Source organism: Chiloscyllium plagiosum, unplaced genomic scaffold, assembly GCF_037043375.1.
Source record: "Chiloscyllium plagiosum isolate Xiang-an unplaced genomic scaffold, Cpla_swu_hap1 HiC_scaffold_13, whole genome shotgun sequence".
Lineage (NCBI taxonomy): Eukaryota > Metazoa > Chordata > Chondrichthyes > Orectolobiformes > Hemiscylliidae > Chiloscyllium > Chiloscyllium plagiosum.
The window spans coordinates 27598069-27618452 of NW_028270151.1; the positions used below are offsets into that span (position 1 = coordinate 27598069).

At 43.4% G+C, this 20384-nt stretch overlaps 1 protein-coding gene across 1 annotated transcript in view; it reads right to left on the bottom strand.

The window, feature by feature from the left end:
* Positions 1–9664: 9664 nt before the first annotated feature.
* Positions 9665–20384, bottom strand: part of LOC122556333 (claudin-16-like) — a 39456-nt gene continuing 28736 nt past the window's right edge. The window contains exons 4-5 of the mRNA XM_043702964.2: positions 13835–14026; positions 9665–10228 (exon numbers count right to left, since the gene is read on the bottom strand). Coding sequence (XP_043558899.1) covers positions 10143–10228; positions 13835–14026 — 278 coding nt within the window. The 3' untranslated portion in view covers positions 9665–10142. The remainder of the gene's footprint in view (positions 10229–13834; positions 14027–20384) is intronic.

Below are 20384 nucleotides of genomic sequence, written 5' to 3' on the forward strand. Positions count from 1 at the left end.
AAATTCTGCTTTCAGGCAGTTGTGAATCTTCAAACCTCTTTGCCACAGAGAGCTGTGGAGGCAACATATTTCAGGCAGAGATCGATTCGTGATCAGTCAGGAAAACAAGAGTTATGGTAAAAGGGCAGGAAAATGGACATGAGGAGTTTTGGATCAGCCATCATCCGACTGAATGACAAAGCAGGTTCTCGGGGCCAAATGGCCTACTCCTATTCCTATTTCTTATGATCTTATGGTCTAAACAAAGTAAGATTCCAAACCTTTAACCATTGTTAACAATCCTTTATTCTGAGTTTGTTTAAACTACCTACCATTTGGCATCACCACTACAGTGAAATCTTTCAGTGCATGATGACTGGCATCCCAAGGGGCCAGCAGTGAGTCAATTGGCACATGGCAGACTTCTTATCCATGGCTCCACCATGGTAAAGTATGACCCATAGAGTGAGGGGGCCATTCTCAAATATCTGCAGGTCTCAGGCCTCTCACTGAATCTAAACCTTCCATCAGTTTCCCTGGGCCATGTGGTGGATGCATCAGGGACTAAAGTGTATTGGTGCAAGACAATAGCTATTTGGAGTTTTCCATTCCCCTGAATTTCACTGACCCTCATTGTTTCATGAGCATTGTTAATCTATTGGGCAAGTTCCTTGCTTATCTGATACATATCAGAGGCTATTCCTGAAACAAGATCAGACATAGTTCTGGGAGGCACAACAACTTTGATAAAAGGCATGTTGATGTCTGCCCAGAATCTAGCTTATTTTGACCAATATTTTCCTTCCATTGCTGCAGCCCAATATTTCCTCTATGGGTTAGGGGATGTCTACTTCAGGTTTAACAGAATCACTTCAGTAGTCTAAGTAGATAATATACCTCCAGGATGCTAATGGATATTGAACAATGGTACACACTTTTCAAGAAAGAAGCCCTAGCAGTCACATGGGAAGTTCCCTGACTATGGTCTTGGCCTTCTATTCATTACCTAGACAGATCATAAACTGCTGGTCACCCTTCCATTAAAGAGCTGATGAAGATGTCACCCCCGATCCAATGATTTCAGTTCTGACTCATGCATTTCAATGCTATAACTAGATTAACCCAGGACAAGCTACAGGCCATGGCAAATTTAATGCCCCACATCCTTCGGGAGCAAATCCACTCTACATTAAATCTTCTGCTTCTTTTCATTTGAGCAATAAGAGTCTGCAAGTGACCACACTAAAGTTTGACAAAATCCAAAAGAGTTAAAAAGTTGATGCTGAGTATGCCCCCAAATCCGAGAATATTGCCCCATTGGTTAGTTTCCACACAATACAGTTAAATGTGTTTCCAGCAATATAGGCACTTTGGCCTGGGGGTCAGTCTGCTACTCCAGAATGGCAGGATTCTCTTTCCATAAGCTTCAGGCTGATTATTGCTTATGTGAAGGACACACGGGCATCATCAAGTGAAAAGCAAGAACCCATAACTCTGTCTCATGGCTGGGTATTCCTAAGACCATTGATGTTGTGGTGTCTCATTGCCCAACATATGCCATTCACAAGCAGAATCAAAGGAAAATTTACTGGTCCTGTCCTTCCTGCCTGTCTTGCCAATACACTCAGCATGAACCTTTCAGTTTTTAATGAGCAATGGCCTTCCTCAGAGTGGTCAACCAATACTCATGCCAGATTGCCATGGCGTCACCTTGACAGTGGTCATCGCTGTGCTCCAACAAATTTTTCCCACTCATGGTATCGCTGATTAAGTCTCATAGTGTCTCACAGTTTGTCAACGCCTGGTTTACACAATTGAATTGAATTGAATCGAATTTATTTATTGTCATGTGTACCGAGGCACAGTGAAAAGTTTTGTTTTATGAGCAATACAGGCAGATCACATAGTTAAGTAGCATAGATAAATAAATAATAGGTAAACAGCAGCAAAAACAAAAACACAGGTACAGGCGAATGTTAAGAGTTTGTGAGTCCATTCAGTATTCTAACAACAGTAGGGTAGAAACAGTTTCGTCTGGCTTCTGTACCTTCTCCCCCGATGGTAGAGGTTGTAGTAAAACATTGCCATGGTGGGTTGGATCTTTGAGAATGCTGGTGGCCTTTCCTTGACAGCAGGCCTAGTAGTTGGATTCTATAGATGGGAGGTTGGCCTTTGTGATTGTCCGGGCCGAGTTCATCACTCTCTGTAACTGTCTCCAATCTTGAATGGTACAGTTGCCATACCAGGTAGTGATACATCCAGACAGAATGCTCTCGATGGTGCAACTGTAAAAGTTACCAAGGGTATTTGCCGTCATGCCAAATTTCCTCAGCTGCCTGAGGAAGAAGAGACATTGTTACGTCTTGGTAACCAGTGCCTCTACATGAAGCGTCCAAGAAAGCTTGTTGTGGATGACCACTCCCAGGAGCTTGACACTCTTCACTCGTTCCACCTCTCTGCTGTTAATGTGTAGGGGAGCATGAGTAACATCCCTCTGAAAGTCAATAATGAGTTCCTTGGTTTTGCCAGCATTGAGAGTTGGTTGTTCTCAGTACCCCATTTTTCCACCTCCCATCTGTAGTCTGTTTCATCACCATCTGAGATTCAACTGACTATGGTGGTATCATCAGCAAAGTTGTAAATGGCATTAGTCTGCTATTTAGTGACGCAGTCATGGGTATTCAGTAAGTACAGTAGGGGGCTGAGTACGCACCTCTTGGGGGCTCCACTTTTGAGTGTTAGTGAGGATGAAATATTGTCCCCAGTCTTCACTGATTGTGGCATGTGGGTAGGAAACTGAGGATCCAGATGCAGAGAGTGGGGCTTAGTCCGAGATCACTAAGTTTAGTAATCAGTCTTGAGGGCATAATAGTGTTGAAGGCTGAGCTGTAGTCAATGAGTAGGATTCTTACGTAGATATTTTTGGTGTCAAGGCGATCTAGGGAAGAGTGAAGGGCAAGTGATATAGCATCTGACGTGGATTGGTTGGTCCAAAAGCAAATTGGAATGGGTCAAGATCAGTGGGGAGGCTGAAGTTGATTAATGCCATGACCAGCCTTTCAAAGCACTTCATGACCACCGAAGTTCGGGCCACTGGGCAGTAGTCATTGAGACATGCTGCATGAGCCGCCTTAGGCACAGGGATGATGTTTGCCCCCTTGAAACAGGCAGGGACAGTAGCCTGCTGCAGGGAGAGGTTGAAGATATCCAAGAAGACCTCTGCCAGTTGATCTGTGCGTGCTCTGAGTGCATGGCCTGCTACCCCGTCTGGTCCCATCGTTTTCCTTGGATTCACATGAAGGAGCACTGATCTGACCTCTGATGCAGTGACTATTGGGATGGGTTCGTCAAGACTTGTTGATACAGCCGAAATTCTGCTCAAAGCGAGTATAGAAGGCGTTGAGACGATCTGGCAGGAATGTATCAAAGTCTGCTATCTTGCACTGTCTCTCTTTAGAACCTATGATGTCATTCAGTCCTTGCCATTGTTGTCTGGGTCTCTAATTTGGATCAGTATTGGTCCTTGGCTGTCCTAATGGCTCTGCGAAGGTCATACTTGGATTCCTTATACCTGAGTGGGTCTCCTGATCTGAAGGACTCACACCTGATTTTAGGAGGTTCTGTATGTCCTGATTCATCCAGGGTTTCCTGTTGGGGAACACCGGGATTGACTTCCTCAGTATGCAGTCCTCCACACACCTTGGGTTGTGTGGTTTGAGCAAAGCATCGAGTTGATAACCAAAGGCTAATGTGTTGTCTGAATGCAGTGTCCACACTGTGAAGCTCATGTTCAAGATCAATGATCTGAACTTTACTAGACTGCACTTCTGATTCTAGCCCTGTGCTGTAGCTGTCCTGGGAGTGTTTGTTGAGGACAGTTTAGAGGGAGCTCTAAGTTGTTTCTGACCCTGTCCTGTCCTGAGTGTTTGATGTCATTCTTAATGTTCTGAAGATTTTATTCCAAACACTGTGGCATATTTGATAAACAAAAAAATAATTGAAATGAAGCTAATGATGAAGCGTGTTCTTGATAATGTTGCAACAGAAAAGGAAAAAGATAGTCTGAAATCCTCATTCAAAATTAATTGCTCTGTAAAATGGACCAGAATAGATTTCCAATGAAATAAAGTGAATGGCCAGGAGAGGGCGATAAATGACTGATCAACATTTGAAGTCTCCCAGACGCTGCTGGCAGTCTTTGGAACTCTAAGAAAATAAATAATAAACATACCTCAATGGAAACTCAGCCACAGCCATTAGTCTGATTATATTTCCTGGGACATACGGGGACTGCCGTAAACCCCTCAAGCCTTGTCTTTGTTCTGTCTGAGATGTACTAGGATTTCCAACATTCTGTGATTTTACTTGAGAAGTATTTATTTGGCTGTAAAGCACTTTGAGACTTGCTGAGGCCCAGAAAGATGTTTTACAAAGATATGTCTTCCCTTTAGTTTCAATTAAATACTCAGCAATATGTATGTGGGTTTCTATCAGGAAACTTTTGTTATTGTTCAGAAGTATGTGATCCATTTCCCCATCTCTGAGAGTCATAGAGTCACACAGTACTGAAACAAACCCTTACGTCCAGTCAGTCCAGACCGAACACAATCCCAAACTAAACTAGTCCCACCTGCCTGCTCCTGGCCCATATCCCTCCAAACCTTTCCTATTCATGTATCTATCCAAATGTCTTTTAAATGTTGTAACTGCACCCACATCCACCATTTCCTCAGGAAGTTCATTCCACACTCGAACCACTTTCTGGTAAAAAAAATTGCCACTTGTGATTTCTTAAAATCTTCTCCTCTTACTTTAAAAATGTGTCCCCTAGTCTTGAAATCTCCCATCCTAGGGAAAAGACAACTGCCATCAACTTAATCTGTACTTCTCATTATTTTTATAAACTCTTTCAGGTCACCTCACAACCTCCTATGCTCCAAGGTTCTTTATAACTCAAACCTTGCATACCCAGCAAAATCCTGGTACATCTCTTCTGAACCCTCTCAGCTTGATAATATCCTTCCTGTAACTGGGTGACCAGAAGTTGATTTGCTGCTCCGTTTGTAAACCTCACTGTTTGCAAGCCCTCAACTCCCAGCCAAAATAACGAGATAAACTGACACCCCAGCAGCATGAACAGTACAATGCTTGAATGACAGGTGATCTGTCCTAAATACTATTACAGTCTGACCACTTTCATAATGTGCACTGACATTTACTCATGGCTTGTAGTTAGGAAAGTTCACTGTCACAAATCCTCCTTTCTACTCTTCTAAACTAAACAGCCTCTGGTAAGCTTAACTCTGTATCTAACCCTACAGTTTACCTATCCTGGGATTATTTGATGGAGAAAGTGCAGAGCTTTACTCTGTACATTATTCTGTGCTGTGCCTGACCTGGGAGTTTTTAATCCAGACAGCTTAGTGGAAGTTTTTACTCTGTGTTTAACCTTGTGTTGTATCTAACCTTGTTGCAGGGATAACGAGGGAAGTGAAAAGGGAGGAGATGGAGTGTCCTAACACGAAACGTCAACTTTCCTGCTACTCCAATGCTGCCTGACCTGCAGTGCTTTACCAACTTCACTTTTTCTCAACTCGGACTTCCAGCATCTGCAGTCCTTACTATCTCAGTTGCATTACTGAAAAAGGAGAATTTCTCAGCTGCAATAACAGTAGACAGCTTGAATAGCTCATTCAGCAAGGCAGTACGGGTAGAACTCAGGATTAAGAAAGCTGCAATCATCATGATGGCATTACATAATAGGACTCCCAATAGCCAGCAGGAGATAGAGGAACATATATGGAAGCAGATCATGGGAAGATATAGCAACAACAGGGTTGGTGTAGTTGGTGACTTTAACTTCCTTAATATTGACTGAGACTCTCTCAGTGCCAGCATTTAGATGGGTCCAAATTTGTTAGGTGCATCCAGGAGGATTTCTTGAAACAATATGTAGTTAATCCAACTAGGGAAGGGGCCATACTAGACCTTGTATTGGGGAATGGGCTGGCCAAGTGACCATATTTTCAGTGGAAGATCATTTTGGGAATAGTAATCATAATTTGGTACAGTTGAAGATAATTATGGACAAAGCTAAGACTGGTCCCTGAGTGAAAGTGCTAAATTGGGGATTGGCTAATTACAATAGAATTAGGCAGGAACTGCAGAAATTAAATTGAGGGCATCTATATTTTAGATATGTATTAGCAGCAAGAGGGTAGCTAAGGAAAGGGTAAATGCACTCCAGATAGAAGAAAGGAATTTATTTGTGGAACCAGAGGAAGTGGGCAAGGCCCTTAATGTGTACTTTGCATCGATATTCACTAAGAAGACAGAAATGGATGATAGTAAAATTAGGGCGAGGTATGTTGATATTCCAGGGATGTCGAGATTAAGAAGGAGGAGCTTTTGGGCATCTTGAAAAAAAGATTAAGGTAGCTAAGTCCCATGGCCTGATGGGATCTATCCCTGGATACTGAAGGAGGCAAAAGATTAGATTACTGGGAGTTTGTCAGAGATCTTTTTATCCTCTCTAGCTTCAGGCAAGGTCCCAGAAGATTAGAGAATAGCCAAAGTTGTTCCTTTATTTATCAAGGGCAACCAGCATAATCCAGGAAAATATAGGCCCGTGGTAGGGAAGTTATTGGAGAAGATTCTTAGGGATAGTATTTACTCACTTTTGAGAAAATAATTAGTTTTTAGGGATACTCGCTATGGCTTTGGGTGAGGGTAATCTTATCTCACAAATTTTATTGAGTTTTTTGATAAAGTTGCACAGATAATAGATGAAGGTAGGGCCATGCATGTTGCTTTCATGGACTTTACTATAACATTTGATAATGGCAGGCTGGTCCAGGATATTAAGACGCATTGGTTCCACAGCGATTTGGTAAGTTAGATACTAAATTGATTTAGTCAGAAGACAGAGGTTAACTATGGAGGAGTGATCTTCTGACTAGAAATCTGTGAATAGTGGTGTTCCACAAGGATCAGTGCTGGGATCTCTATTGTTTGTAATATATATAAATGATTTGGATGAAAATGCAGGTGGTCTGATTAGTAAGTTTGCAGATGACACGAAAATTGGTGGTTATGTAGAAAGTGAGAAAAGCTATCAAAAAATCAGTTGGAAAGTCAGAAAGAGAATTGGCAGATGGAGTTTAGTGCAAAAAAGTGTGGGGTAATGCATTTTGGGTAGTCAAATGCAAGAGGAAAGTATATGGTAAATGGCGGCACTTTTAGGAACATTGACATATGAGGGGATCTTAGGGTGCAAGTCCACAGCTCCCTGAAAGTGGCATCACAAGTGGATAAGGCAGTAAAGAAAGCTTATGGCATGCTTCCTTTCACCAGCGGGGCATTGAGTTGAAAAGTAGGAAGTCAAATTGCAGCTGTATAAGACTTTAGTGAGGCCACATTTGGAGTATTGTGTGCAGTTCTGGTTGCCAAAATATAGGATGTGGACACTTTGAAGGTGGTGCAAAAGAGATTTAGCAGGATGTTGCCTAAATTGGAATGTATTAGATATAGGGACAAACCTGTTGGACAAACATAGTTTTTTCACAAAAGCATCGGAGATTGAGGAGTGACCTGGTAGAAGTATAGCAATGTTTAAGAGACACTTAGACAGACACATTAACAGGCAGGACTAGAGGGATACGGACCATACACAGGCAATGGAATTTGTTTAGAATGGCATCATGGTCAGTGTAGACATGGTGGGCAAAAGGGCTGTACTGTTCTGCACTCTATGTCAGGAAGCTTGACACCATCCAGGACAAAGTAGCCTGCTTGAACGGCACCCCATTCACGAACAGTAGCAACAATTTATCATCTACAAGATGCATTGCAGAAATTCACCAAGTTTTCTTCAACAGCACCTTCCAAACCCATGACCACGCTCATCATGAAGGACAAGGAGAGCAGATACATAGGAACATTATCACAAAGCTGGTCACCATCCTGACTTGGAAATATATCGCTGTTCCTTCAGTGACGCTAGGTCAAAATCCTGGAATTCCCTCTCTAACCACTTTATGGGTCTACCAAAGGCACTTCAAGAGGGCTGCTCATCACCACCTTCTCATGGAAACATAAGCAATGGACAATAAATGCTGGCCCAGCCAGTGAGACTTAGACCCCAAAATCAAAAATCCTGATAAGCAGAAGAATGATTGCAATGATGAGATTGACGACGAATCATCCTGATAGTATCTCAACAGAAGTAGAAAAGATTGGCATGGTTATTCAAAATCAAAATGTGTGAAATGGACCAGGTTGGAATTGCAAATAAGATAAAGTGAGTGAATACCAGAGAGGGCGATGAAAGACTGATTAACATTTGAAGTCTCCTTAGGTTGCAGGCAGTCATGAAACTCACCGAGAAAACAAATTCTAAAGGTACTCTGGGTGGAAATTATGCCACAGAAATGGATGCAATCACATTTCTTGGGAGATAGAGGGTCTGTTTTAGACTCCAGAAACTTTGTATTATTCCTGGCATTCGTTCTGTCTGAGATTCACATTAGTTTCAGCAGTATGATTGACAATGTAAAATGAGCTTTACTCTGTGTCTAACTCCATGCTCCAGCTGCCCTGGGAATGTTTCATCAGACAATATAGAGGCAGATTTACTGTGAATTTAATTCTGTGCTGTATCTGTCCTATGAGTGTTTGATAGGTAGAATGTAGAATGAGCTTTACTTTCAGTTCAAAAGAGTAGAAGGAACTTTACTCTGTATCTTACCCTGTGATGCATTGTTTGGGGAGTATTTGATGGGGACAATGTAGAGGGTGTATTACCTTTTATCTAAGCCTTTGCCTGTAGCTGATCTTTGAGTGTTTGATATTACATTTAGTATCTAAAGATTTTGTCCTAGACACTGTGGTATACTTGGTAATCAGAAGATTGATTGAAATGAAGGTAATGACAAAGAATCTTATTGATGATGACTCAACATAAATGGAAAGTGATAATCTGACTCCAAATTATTCAGAAGTAAAACAGAGAGCACCGTATAAAATGGACCAGGAGAGAATGGTGGAAGACTGATCAACAATCTGATCACACTTCTATGGGAAAGATATAGTTAAATTTGACAGGTTGCGGAAAAGATTTCCAAGGATGTTCCTGGAACTGGAAGTTTGAGTTATAGGGAGAGGCTAAATAGGCCGGGGCTTTTTTCCCTGGAATGTCAGAGGCTGAAGGGTGACCTTATAGAGGTTTGTAAAATCATGAGGGACATGGATATAGTGAATAGCCAAAGTCTTTTTCCTAGGGTGGAGGAGTCCAAAACTAGAGGGAGTAAGTTTAAGGTAAGAGTGGAAAGAATTAAAAAAGAGCTGAGGGGTAATTTTTTCACACAGAGAGTGGTGCATGTATGGAACAAGCTGCCAGAGGAAGTGGTGGAGATATGTACAATTACAACATTTAAAATGCACCTGGATGGATGGATGAATAGGAAGGGTTTAGAGGGATTTGGGCCAAATTCAGACAAATGGAACTAGGTCAGATTGGGATGCCTGGTTGGAGCAGATAAGTTGAACCAAAGCGTCAGTTTCTGTGCTGTAAACTTTATGATTCTATGACTCTATAACATTTGATGTCTCTATAGGCCACAGACAGTCACTGGGACACAAGAAAAAAAATACATAATAAATTTAATCTGGCTATAAACCTTACAACAGCTATGAATCTGATCATACTTCCTGGTACATAAAGGGTCTATCTTAGTCCCACAAGCCTTGTCACGTTCCCTCACTTCATTTTGTCTGAGACTCAGAAGGGTTTCCAATGTCGATGTGCACAGTGTAGAGAGAGCTTTACTCTGTATCTTATCCCATGCTATACCTAACTAGGGAGTGTTGATGGTGACACGATATGACTGTTTATTGCTGACACATAATACCACTGTGCTCAGCAATCAATGAAAAAGCATTGTGATACCTCTTGCTGATTTTTTGCTTTATTGAAATGGGATTTGCTTGGGGACAATTGATGTGGAGAATAAGCATTGGTAGAGATCTGTGGGACTGAATGGCCTCTTCTTCAGCTTCAATTTGTATCAGGTGTGTAACTGGAATGTAAAATCTCACAGCAGTTGTTTGGAAAGTGTGATGACGAGTCCTGTAGTCGCTGGGGATATGTGCAACTTCCTGGTTGTCTACACGCGTGAATCAATGGCATACATCTTTCCAATGGCACTCCTGCCAGGTTGATAGATGAAATGATTCCTCCTGGAACCTGTATCTGTAGAGATAAAGAGGGCAATTCTGTGAAAATGTGGGACATCAAGTTTGCAGATAGTACAAAGCTGAGTGGGTGGGTGAACTGTGGTTATTCACATCGGAAGCAAAAGCAGGAAGGCAGAATTCTCTGCCACAGAAAGTGGTTGAGGCAAAAACATTGAATATATTCAAGGAGGAACTTGATATGGTTCTTATAGCTAAAGGGATGATAGGGAATGGGGGAGAAAGCAGGAACAGAGTACTGAATAGTGATTGGTTGGGAAAAGGAGATGAATATTGAGATCTGGGTGCCCTTGGACACTAAGTATGCAGGTGCAGTAGGAGACGAAGATGGCAAATGGTTGTCAACTTTCATTGTGAGAGGATTTGAGGACAGGAGTGGGAATGTTGTGCTGCAATTGTACAGGGCCTTGGTGAGACCACTCCTAGAGTATTGTGTACTGCTTTAGTCTCCTTGTTGGACTGGGCTGGACAACGGTTACATGACACCAGGTTATAGTCCAACAGGTTTATTTGAAATCACAAGCTTTCGGAACACAGCTCCTTCGTCAGGTGAAGTGTCAGTCTTCACCCGACAAAGGAGCAGTGCTTCGAAAGCTTGTGATTTCAAATAAACCTTTTGGACTATAACCTTGTGTTGTGTGACTTCTGTCTTTTCAGGAAGAGAGAATCCAAAGACTCTTATGAGAAATAATTTCATCTTTTCTCTGTTTCATATAATGATTCTTTATTTTGAAAACAGTGTTCCTTAGTTCTGCATTTTCCAATCAAATGACATTTCCTCTTCACATCTCCCCTGACTGGACCCCTCAAAATCTTATTTATTTCAATCAAGTCACTTCTTACTCTTCTAAACTCTAATGGATACAAGCCTATTCTGTCCAGCCGATCCTTATAAGGCAATCCAGAATTAGTCAGGTAAATATTCTCAAAACACCTTCCAACAGATTTACATTCTTTTAATAGAAGCAAAATATTGTGGATGCTGGAAATCTGAAATAAAAACAGAAATTGCTAGGAAAGCACAGCAAATCTGGTAGCAACATATGGACAGAGAAACAGAGTTTAACGTTTCAAGTCCAATATGATTATTCTTCAGAGTTGGAAGAGGTTTGAAAATGTTTGAAATTTTTTTTAGGGTTTTTACAAATACGTTAAGGACAAAAGGGTAACTAGGGAGAGAATAGGGCCCCTCAATGATCAGCAAGGCGGCCTTAGTGTGGAGCCGCAGAAAATGGGGGAGATACTAAATGAGTATTTTGCGTCAGTATTTACTGTGGAAAAGGATATGGAAGATAAAGACTGTAGGGAAATAGATGGTGACATCTTGCAAAATGTCCATATTACAGAGGAGGAAGTGCTGGATGTCTTGAAACGCATAAAGATGGATAAATCCCCAGGACCTGATCAAGTGTACCCCCCCAGAACTCTGTGGGAAGCTAGAGAAGTGATTGCTGGGTCTCTTGCTGAAATATTTGTATCATCAATAGTCACAGGTGTGGTGCCAGAAGACTGGAGGTTGGTTAACATGGTGCCACTGTTTAAGAAGGGTGGTAAGGCCAAGCCAGGGAACTATAGACTAGTGAGCCTGACCTTGGTGGTGGGCAAGTTGTTGGAGGGAATCCTGAGGGACAGAATGTACATGTATTTGGAAAGGCAAGGACTAACGAGGGATATTCAACATGGCTTTGTGCGTGGGAAATCATATCTCACAAACTTGTTTGAGTTTTTTGAAGAAGTAACAAAGAGGACTGATGAGGGCAGAGTGGTAGATGTGATCTATTTGGACTTCAGTAAGGCGTTCGACAAGGTTCCCCATGGGAGACTGGTTAGCAACTTGAAAATTGAAAGGGTTCAGAAAAGATTTACAAGGATGTTGCCAGGTTAGAGGATTTGAGCTATAGGGAGAGGCTAAACAAGCTGGAGCTCTTTTTCCTTGGAGCATCGGAGGCTGAGGGGTGACCTTGTAGAGGTTTACAAAATTATGAGGAACATGGATAGGGTAAATAGGCAAAGTCTTTTCCCTGGGGTCGGGGAGTCCAGAACTAGAGGGCATAGGTTTAGGGTGAGAGGGGAAAGATATAAAAGAGACCTAAGGGGCAACTTTTTCAAGCTGAGGGTGGTATGAGTATGGAATGAGCTACCAGAGGAAGTGGTGGAGGTTGATACAATTGCAACAGTTAAAAGGCATTTGGATGGGTATACGAATAGGAAGGGTTTGGAGGGATATGGGCTGGGTGCTGGCAGCTGGGACTAGATTGGGTTGGGATATCTGGTTGGCGTGGACGGGTTGGACCGAAGGGTCTATTTCCATGCAGTACATCTCTATGACTCTATGATGTGGGGGTAGGGTGAGGAACATTTTGTAAAGGTATTCAGAGTGAAAGACAAAAGGGTTGCTAATAATGGTGAAGAGAGGTTAGGTTTGTAGTAAAGATGTAAATAAAGGCGCAAAAAGGAGCTGTGTGTTTGCAAGGTTGGAGTCCTTCCTTAGTTAATTTGGCCGATACTGTGTGCTGTACTTCAGATCTAGTCTTACTAGTGCTCTGAATGCCTGAAGCATAACCTCAATACTCTTGCATTAAGACACCTGGATCACCCTGCGTCTCAGAGCTCTGCAATCTCTAAGATGTGATTGTTGCAGTGCTTATATTTCACTGTATCCAACTCCTTTTCTCATATGTCTTAAAATTAATTCTCAGAACCTAGGCCTCATTGGCAAGGCTGATATTTGCTATTCAATCCTATTTGTCCTATAAATCCATAGAGTTGAATCCTGCAGTGAGGGCTGTGTAACCCAAACTGAGAGGAGGAATCACTCCTTTTTTTTAACAAAATAACTAATTTAAAAATTTAAATGCCAGGACCGAAATCACCAGGTGTCATGAATCCGGTTTAATGATCAGATTCAAAGAGGTGTCATCAAGTTCAGAAACAAGATCAAGCGATAGCACATTGACAAACGTCTAATCAGGAAATTCTCCATTTCTAAATCAACCTGTTCGGGGATGTTATATACCTTGGAGCAGGTGGCACTTGAACTCAAGTTATTTAGCTCGAAGATAGAGACACTAGCACTGCACCACTCAAATCCCTCACAATAACACTGAGATATTTTCTAATCAATCTGTTCAGGCACACTTCTGGAGCAGGCGGTGTTTGAACCTCCTAGCTCAGAGGTAGGGACATTACTACTACATGATTAGAGTCCTCTATCACAAGAAAGATGAATTTGTTTTTCCACAGAAATTTTGCACTCAAGCCTCTGCAATGTTCACTGTGCCAGTGAACATGATGTGTGTCTGCCCTGTGTAGATATTGTCCAAACCAACCTGCTCAGTAACGTTATTACACACTTCTACAACTGGGGGGGGGGGGCACTGAATCTATGCCTCTTGGTTCAGGGGTAGGGTCACAAGAACCACCATACAAAGATGATGTAACCTGTCATCATCACCATGACAATTCTAACAACTGATCTCAACTCTGACTTTCCCAGGCTAGGTAGCTCATGACGAATGCACAGAGAGGAGGTGCACAAGTCTCAGCAACTTCATCAGTGGACAGAATAACATTCCATTGATAAAGATAAGGGAGAGCTTCCTACCTTTAAAAGGGTAGAGGCAGCAGGCAAGGACAGACCCTGAGAGGAAGCAGCCCATTGATCCAGCCATGCCCAGCCAGCAAGACCAGCCCCACTGATACTGGATGCCCAGGAAGATGTTCTGAATGACCAATGTAGTTCGCTCCACATACACATCAACAGCATACAAAACCGAGCCAACCATCCCTGGAATTCCTGTTGGATTTAGAGAAATAGTAACGTGTTAATATTGCTCATTTCACAACATGCTAACTAGGGCTCAAGTGATGCAGTGGTAGTGCCTATACCTCAGCGTAAGGGAAGTCTAGGTTCAAATACCATCTAGTTCAGAGGTACACCATAAGAGACCTTGACAGGTTGGTTGAAGGTATCTATAAACTGACATCTTGACCACTCTTACATTTTCCTGGAAATAGGTAGCACTGGTAACGTTGCCATTTATAAATTGTTATTTCAATCACTGCGCTGTTGGTGTCTATGCTTTTAACTGCCTGGGCCAGAAATATTCTCCTTACATCTCCCTCTCAACTTTACAACTAACCTTTTGGTCATTTGTCCTGATCTTTCGTAAATACTTTGGTGTCACCTTTCACAGTACTTTGGGATGTTAAAGGTTTTATGTAAAGTCCTGTTGTATCCCTCATTGCTCTGAGAATGTGATATTGGGCATCTTTCATTAACCATTGGCAGTGGATTTGGTACGAATGAGTTGCTTCCTTGTACAGTTCAGAAGGCAGTTAACTATTAATCATGTAATGTATATCTGGAGCCACATATGCATACCAACATTTGAAGGAATAGACCACGCAGCCCTTTGAGTTTGTTCTGCAATGACTGATCTGATTAAACCCCATTCTCACCCACCTCAATACATTGAGTCAGAAGATTTAAGTCTTAGTATAGAATAGAATAGAAATTTATTGTCTCATGTACTTTTATATGGTAGTTTTATAAGTCACCCACCACAGCACCTACATCAATGGCTCAAATCATGCATTATAACTTTAAAGAAGTAAAATTAGGACAAAATTTATTACAATTCAGTTAATGGCTCCTGGGCTCAGGGAAAGCTGATTAAGGAATGATGGAATACTCTGAAGACACAGTTGGGACGAGACTGCCTTTCTGGGCTGAGTCCACCACACTGTGCTGCTGGAATTCTGGGCCTGAAGTCTCTGCCGAAAAAGATGCCATGCTGGGCCAAGATGTCACTCCTGGACAAGACCACCTGCCTGGCCGCGGGAATACCCGGAAGCCAAAATGAAGAAGGCCTCCAGGGAAGAGACCTCCATGCTGCAGCAAGACTGCCACACCAGGAGATCACCATATTGTGCCGAGACAGCCACTTCCCCTCTTGCAGGCGCCCAGGCCTAGATGTGGACCTTGTGCCTTGGCCTAGCCTGACAGGCAGCCCAGGACCTTCTCCTTGCCTGATGGGAGACCCTGAGCTGGGCTGGAGCTGTGTCTGACTCGTCCTGGTGTTACTGCCGCTGCCACCAGAGGCCTCTTCCTTCACCCGCCACTGTTCAGAACAATCATCTGTCAATTGAAAATCCTCTTGTATGTTAATGACAAGCTAACTCTGTCCACCCCCTTCTTTAGTTGCCTGTTCTAGATTGTCCTGGTGTAATTCCACAAACAGAAACAGGTAGTGATTTTCACACTTGGTCAAGAACTCAGTCAGTGTGGAATTCAGATCAACCCCGAAGCCTTTCTCACTTCCTGAAGTGATGAGGTCAGCAGTAGCTGCTCTTGGTGTTCCTGCTTTAGTTCAGGAACCTTCGCACATCATCAATGGTGTGATCAGTCAAGATCGTATTGAGTAATCTACTCCTGCTCCTATTTCTTGTGTTCCTGTGTTCTGTCACAGCAGTGCAGTACTGGATTATTAGTGTCACTGTCATTAGATATTTTATGGTACATCTTCTCTCACAGGTGGATATCTAGAGACTTATGTGAAAATTTATTACTTCATTGAACGTGGGTGTTGTTTGGCGGAGCACTTTGTTGTCCATCCCTGATTGCTCTTGAGCTGAGTGACTGGCTGGGCCATTGCAGAAGACACTCAACAACCCATAGCACTATCTTGGAAAAGAGCCCTGGTCAATATTTATCCCTCAATCAACTTAACAAAAGCAGATTATCCATTTATTATCACATTCCTGATTTGTAAGATCTGATTGCAGCCTTTCCAAAACTCAGGAGAAGTGATGGAGTCGTTGCTTTGTTTGTAGATTCATTATTCGGCGACCTGATGTGGATCTGGGATTAAATCACACTATGGTGGAATCAATCAAATCTGAAACTATGAAACAACTGCTGCGGCATCCTATCTAGTTCACTGTAGAGGCCACAAAAATACAGGGGAAGTCAAGCAGTGAGGATGACACAAGGGGTCTGCAGAGGGATATAAGTAGGCTGTATGAATGGGCAGAAGCTTTGTGTATGGAATATAATAAGACAAAACATAAGTCAAACTTTGGCAAGAAGTGTAGAGGAGCTGAATATTATTTTAATGGATAAAGACTGCAGAATGTTGCAGCACAGAGGGATTTAGAATTATGCATGCACCATAAAAATCTTGCATCAAAGATCAGCAGGTAATAAGGAAAGCTAATTGAATGTTGGCCTTTATTTCAAAGAGAATGGAGGATAGGTATAGGGATGTCTTGTTAAAAATATGCAAGAAACTAATTCGATCACACCTGGAATCCTTGAACAGTCTTGGTTCCCCTTGTCTAATAGAAGATATACTGGCATTGGAGGTACTCCAGAGAAAGTTCATCAAGTTGATCCGAGATATGGAGGTATTGGCTTGTGAAGAGAGTTTGTTAGGTTGAGCTATCATTGGAGTTTAAGGGAATGAGAGAAAACCTATTCAAACATAAGATTCATAGGCCACTTGATTGAATAGATGTGGGAATGTTTTGGAGAGTCTAGGTGCAGAGGGCCTAACCTCAGACAAATAAAAAGGAATTTCTTCTCTTAGCAGGTAGTGAATCTAGACAAATCTTTACTGCAGAGGGCTGTTGAGGCTGACTTATTCAGTTTATTCAGAAGTAGGTAACATACACTTTTAATCAGTAAGGAAATCAAGGGTTACAAGGCAGTAATGTGGAGTTGAGGATTATCAGATCAGGCTCAGCCTCATTGAATGCACTCCATTCGAAAAGCCGATTGGTCTACTTCTGATCCTACATCTTCTGGTCTTATAGGGAAGGAAATCTGCCGTTTTTACCTGCCCCGGCCTCCCAGCAATGTGCTTGACTCTTGCCTGCACTCCGAAATGAGACAAAAAACATGCAGATGCTGGGTTCCAAAGTAGACAAGCAGGAGGCTGGAAGAACACAGCAAGCCAGGCAGCGTCAGGAGGTGGAGAAGTTGGCAATTTTGGTGTAACCCTTCTTCAGGACTGGGGGTGGGTGTAAGGGGGAGCTGCAGATAAAGTGGGAGGCGGGGGCAGGGTGGTGAGGTGAGGATAGGTGAAGACAGGCAGAGGGTATGACCTGGTTGATCAGTGGGAGGAACGAATCCGGAAGGTGGCTGGGAGGAATGGAAGGCGGGGGAGGAGCTGGGAAGGGACTCAGGAGATGGAAAGGGAGGTTATTTGAAATTGGAGAACTCAATGTTAACTCCTCTGGGCAGTTGTGGCAATGGAGGAGGCCAAGGATGGTCATGATGCAAATGGACGGGAAAGGGAATTAAAATGGCCAGTGACTGGGAGGTCTGGTTGGCCCCTGTGGGCCCAGCTGAGATACGCAGTGAATTGTTCCCTAAGTTTACATTTGGTCTCCCCAATGTAGAGAAGACCACATTGGGAGTACCTGGAAAAGAGGCAGGTGAACTTCTGTCTCACTTGGAAGGACTGTTTGGGGCTCTGGATGGATGCGAGGGGAGTGATGTACGGCAGGTTTTTCATCTTTTCTGGTTGCAGGGAAAGGTACCTTAGGTTCAGCGGGGTTGGTGGGGAGAGTGGCACAAACCAAGGACTGTCGAAGGGAACAGTCCTTGCGGAAGACAGAGAGGATTGGGGAGGGGAAGATGTTCTTGGTTGTGGGGTTAGTTGGAGTTGGCGGAAGTGTTTAAGTATGATGCTTTGGATGCGGAGACTGATTGGGCGGTAGATAAGGATCAGGGGAGGCTTTGTTTTTATTGTGTTTGGAGGCGGGGGTGGGGTTTAGAGCAGTGGAACAGGGAATGAAGGTGGTGCAGTGAAGGGCTGTCTGGATGGCAGAGGGAGGAAACACACATTGTTTGAAATAGATGGACATCTGGGATGCTTGGGAATGTAATGTCTCCTCGTCCGAGCAGATGCAGTGAAGGCGGAGGAATTGGGAGAATTAGATGGAGTTCTTGCAGGACACTGGGTGGGAGGAGGTGTAGTCCAGGTAATTATGGGAGTCTGTGGGTTTGTAATAAGTGTCCATCTGGAGACTGTCACCAGAGATGGAAATGGAGAGGTCAAGTAAAGGGAGAGAGGTGTCCGAGATGGACCAAGTGAATTTGAGGGCAGGGTGGAAGTTTTGGGCAAAGTCGATGAACTGTTCCAGTTCAGCCTGGGTGCAGGATGCTGCACTCGATGTAATGGCAGAATAGTTGGTACACAGTGCATGTGTGGGTACTGAAGAGGGATGTTCTATATAGCCAACAGGCGTAGCTGGGGCCCAGTGGGCTTTGGAGGAAATGGGAGGAGTTCAAGGAAAGGTATTAAGGGTGAGGACCAGTTCGGTGAGGCAGAGGAGGGTATTGGTGGAGGGAGACTGGATGAGTCCATTAGAGAGAAAGAAGTGGAGAGCCTGGAGGCCATCCTTGTGGAGTATGGATGCGTATAAGGACGGCACGACCAAAGTAATGAAAAAGTGCTGGGGGCTAGGCAACTGAAGCTACTGAAGAGATGGAGGGTGTGGTTGGTGTCATTGATGTAGCTGGGAAGTGCCTGAAATAAGGGGGAGAGGATGGAGTTGAGGTAGGATGAGATGAGTTCAGTGGGGCAGGAGTATGCTGAGACGATGGGTCATTCGGGATAGTTGGGCTTATGGATCTTTGGGAGCAGGTAGAACTGGACAGTGCGGGACTGGTGGATTATGACAATGACCAAATGTAAACTTAGAGAACGGTTTACCAAGCTTCTCAGCTGGGCCCGCAGTGGCCGACCGGACCTCCCAGTCACCGGCCATTTTAATTCCCATTCCCACTCCAGTTCCAAAATGACCACCCTTGGCCTCCTCCATTGCTACAACGAACGGAACCACAATTTGGAGGAACAACATCTCATCTTCTGCCTGGGCAGCCTACAGCCTGTAGGACTCAGCATTGATTTTTCTAATTTCAAGTAACCTCCCTTTTCATCCCCCGATTCCCTTCCCAGCCCCTCCCCCTCCCTTCCACCCTTCCCAGCCACCTACTGGATTCATTCCTCCCATTTACAAACCAAGTCATATCCTCTGCCTGGCTTCACCACCCTGCCCCTGCCACCCTCTTTATCTGCATCTCCCCCTACACCTACCCCCAGTCCTGAAGAAGGGTTACATCTGAAACATCGATTTCCCCACCTCCTGATGCTACCTGGCTTGCTGTGTTCTTTCAGCCTCCTGCCTGTCTACTTTGCACTCTGAAATGGTCTGACAAGCCATTCAGTTCTATCGACCTTCTATACGTCACATCAAAATAATGAAGCTAGGCTGTCTTAAGCACCACAAATGACAGCAGCAAATACAGCCCAGTCAACTCTGTAAATCTCTTCTTACATCTATGGTCTACTGTTAATATTAGGAAGGCAAGTTAAGCAACAAGCTGACATAGTCATACTCATGGAATCATACTTTTCACACAGTGTCTCAGACAATACCATCATCTTCCTTGAGTATATCCTGCCCCATTGGCAGACCTAGCAGATGTGTGGCACAGTGGCATTTAATGAGGAGGGAGTTATTCTGGGAGATCTCAACATTGACTTCCGATCCCATGAAGTCTCATGACACCAGGCGAAACATGGTAATGAGACCTCCTGATTACTATGAACCATGCCCCTTTGGCTGACAAGTCAACCGTACTCCATGTTTAATGACACTTGGATGACCCATTTTGAAAGTGGCCCACTTGATTAATGCAGTATCCACAAACATCCACTCCATCACCAATGCTCAGTAGCAGCAGTGTGTGTCATCTCCAAATCACACTGCAGAAATTCAACAAGGTTCCTTCCATACTATGACCACTACCATCAAGAAGGACAAGGGCAATGGATATATGAGAAATGTTAGGCAATAGTGAGGACTGCAGATGCTGGAGATCAGAGTCTAGATTAGAGTGGTGTTGGAAAAGCACAGCTGGTCAGGCAGCATCCAAGGAGGAAAATTGATGTTTTGGGCAAAAGTCCTTCATCAAGATTCCTGATGAAGGGTTTTTGCCCAAAACATCGATTTTCCTGCTTCCCATATGAGAAATATCCCCCACCAAACCACTCTCCATCTTAATTTGGAAAGAAATTGTCATTTCTTCAGTGCCATTGGGTCAAACTCCTGGCACTGCCTCCCTAAGAGCATTCTGGAGG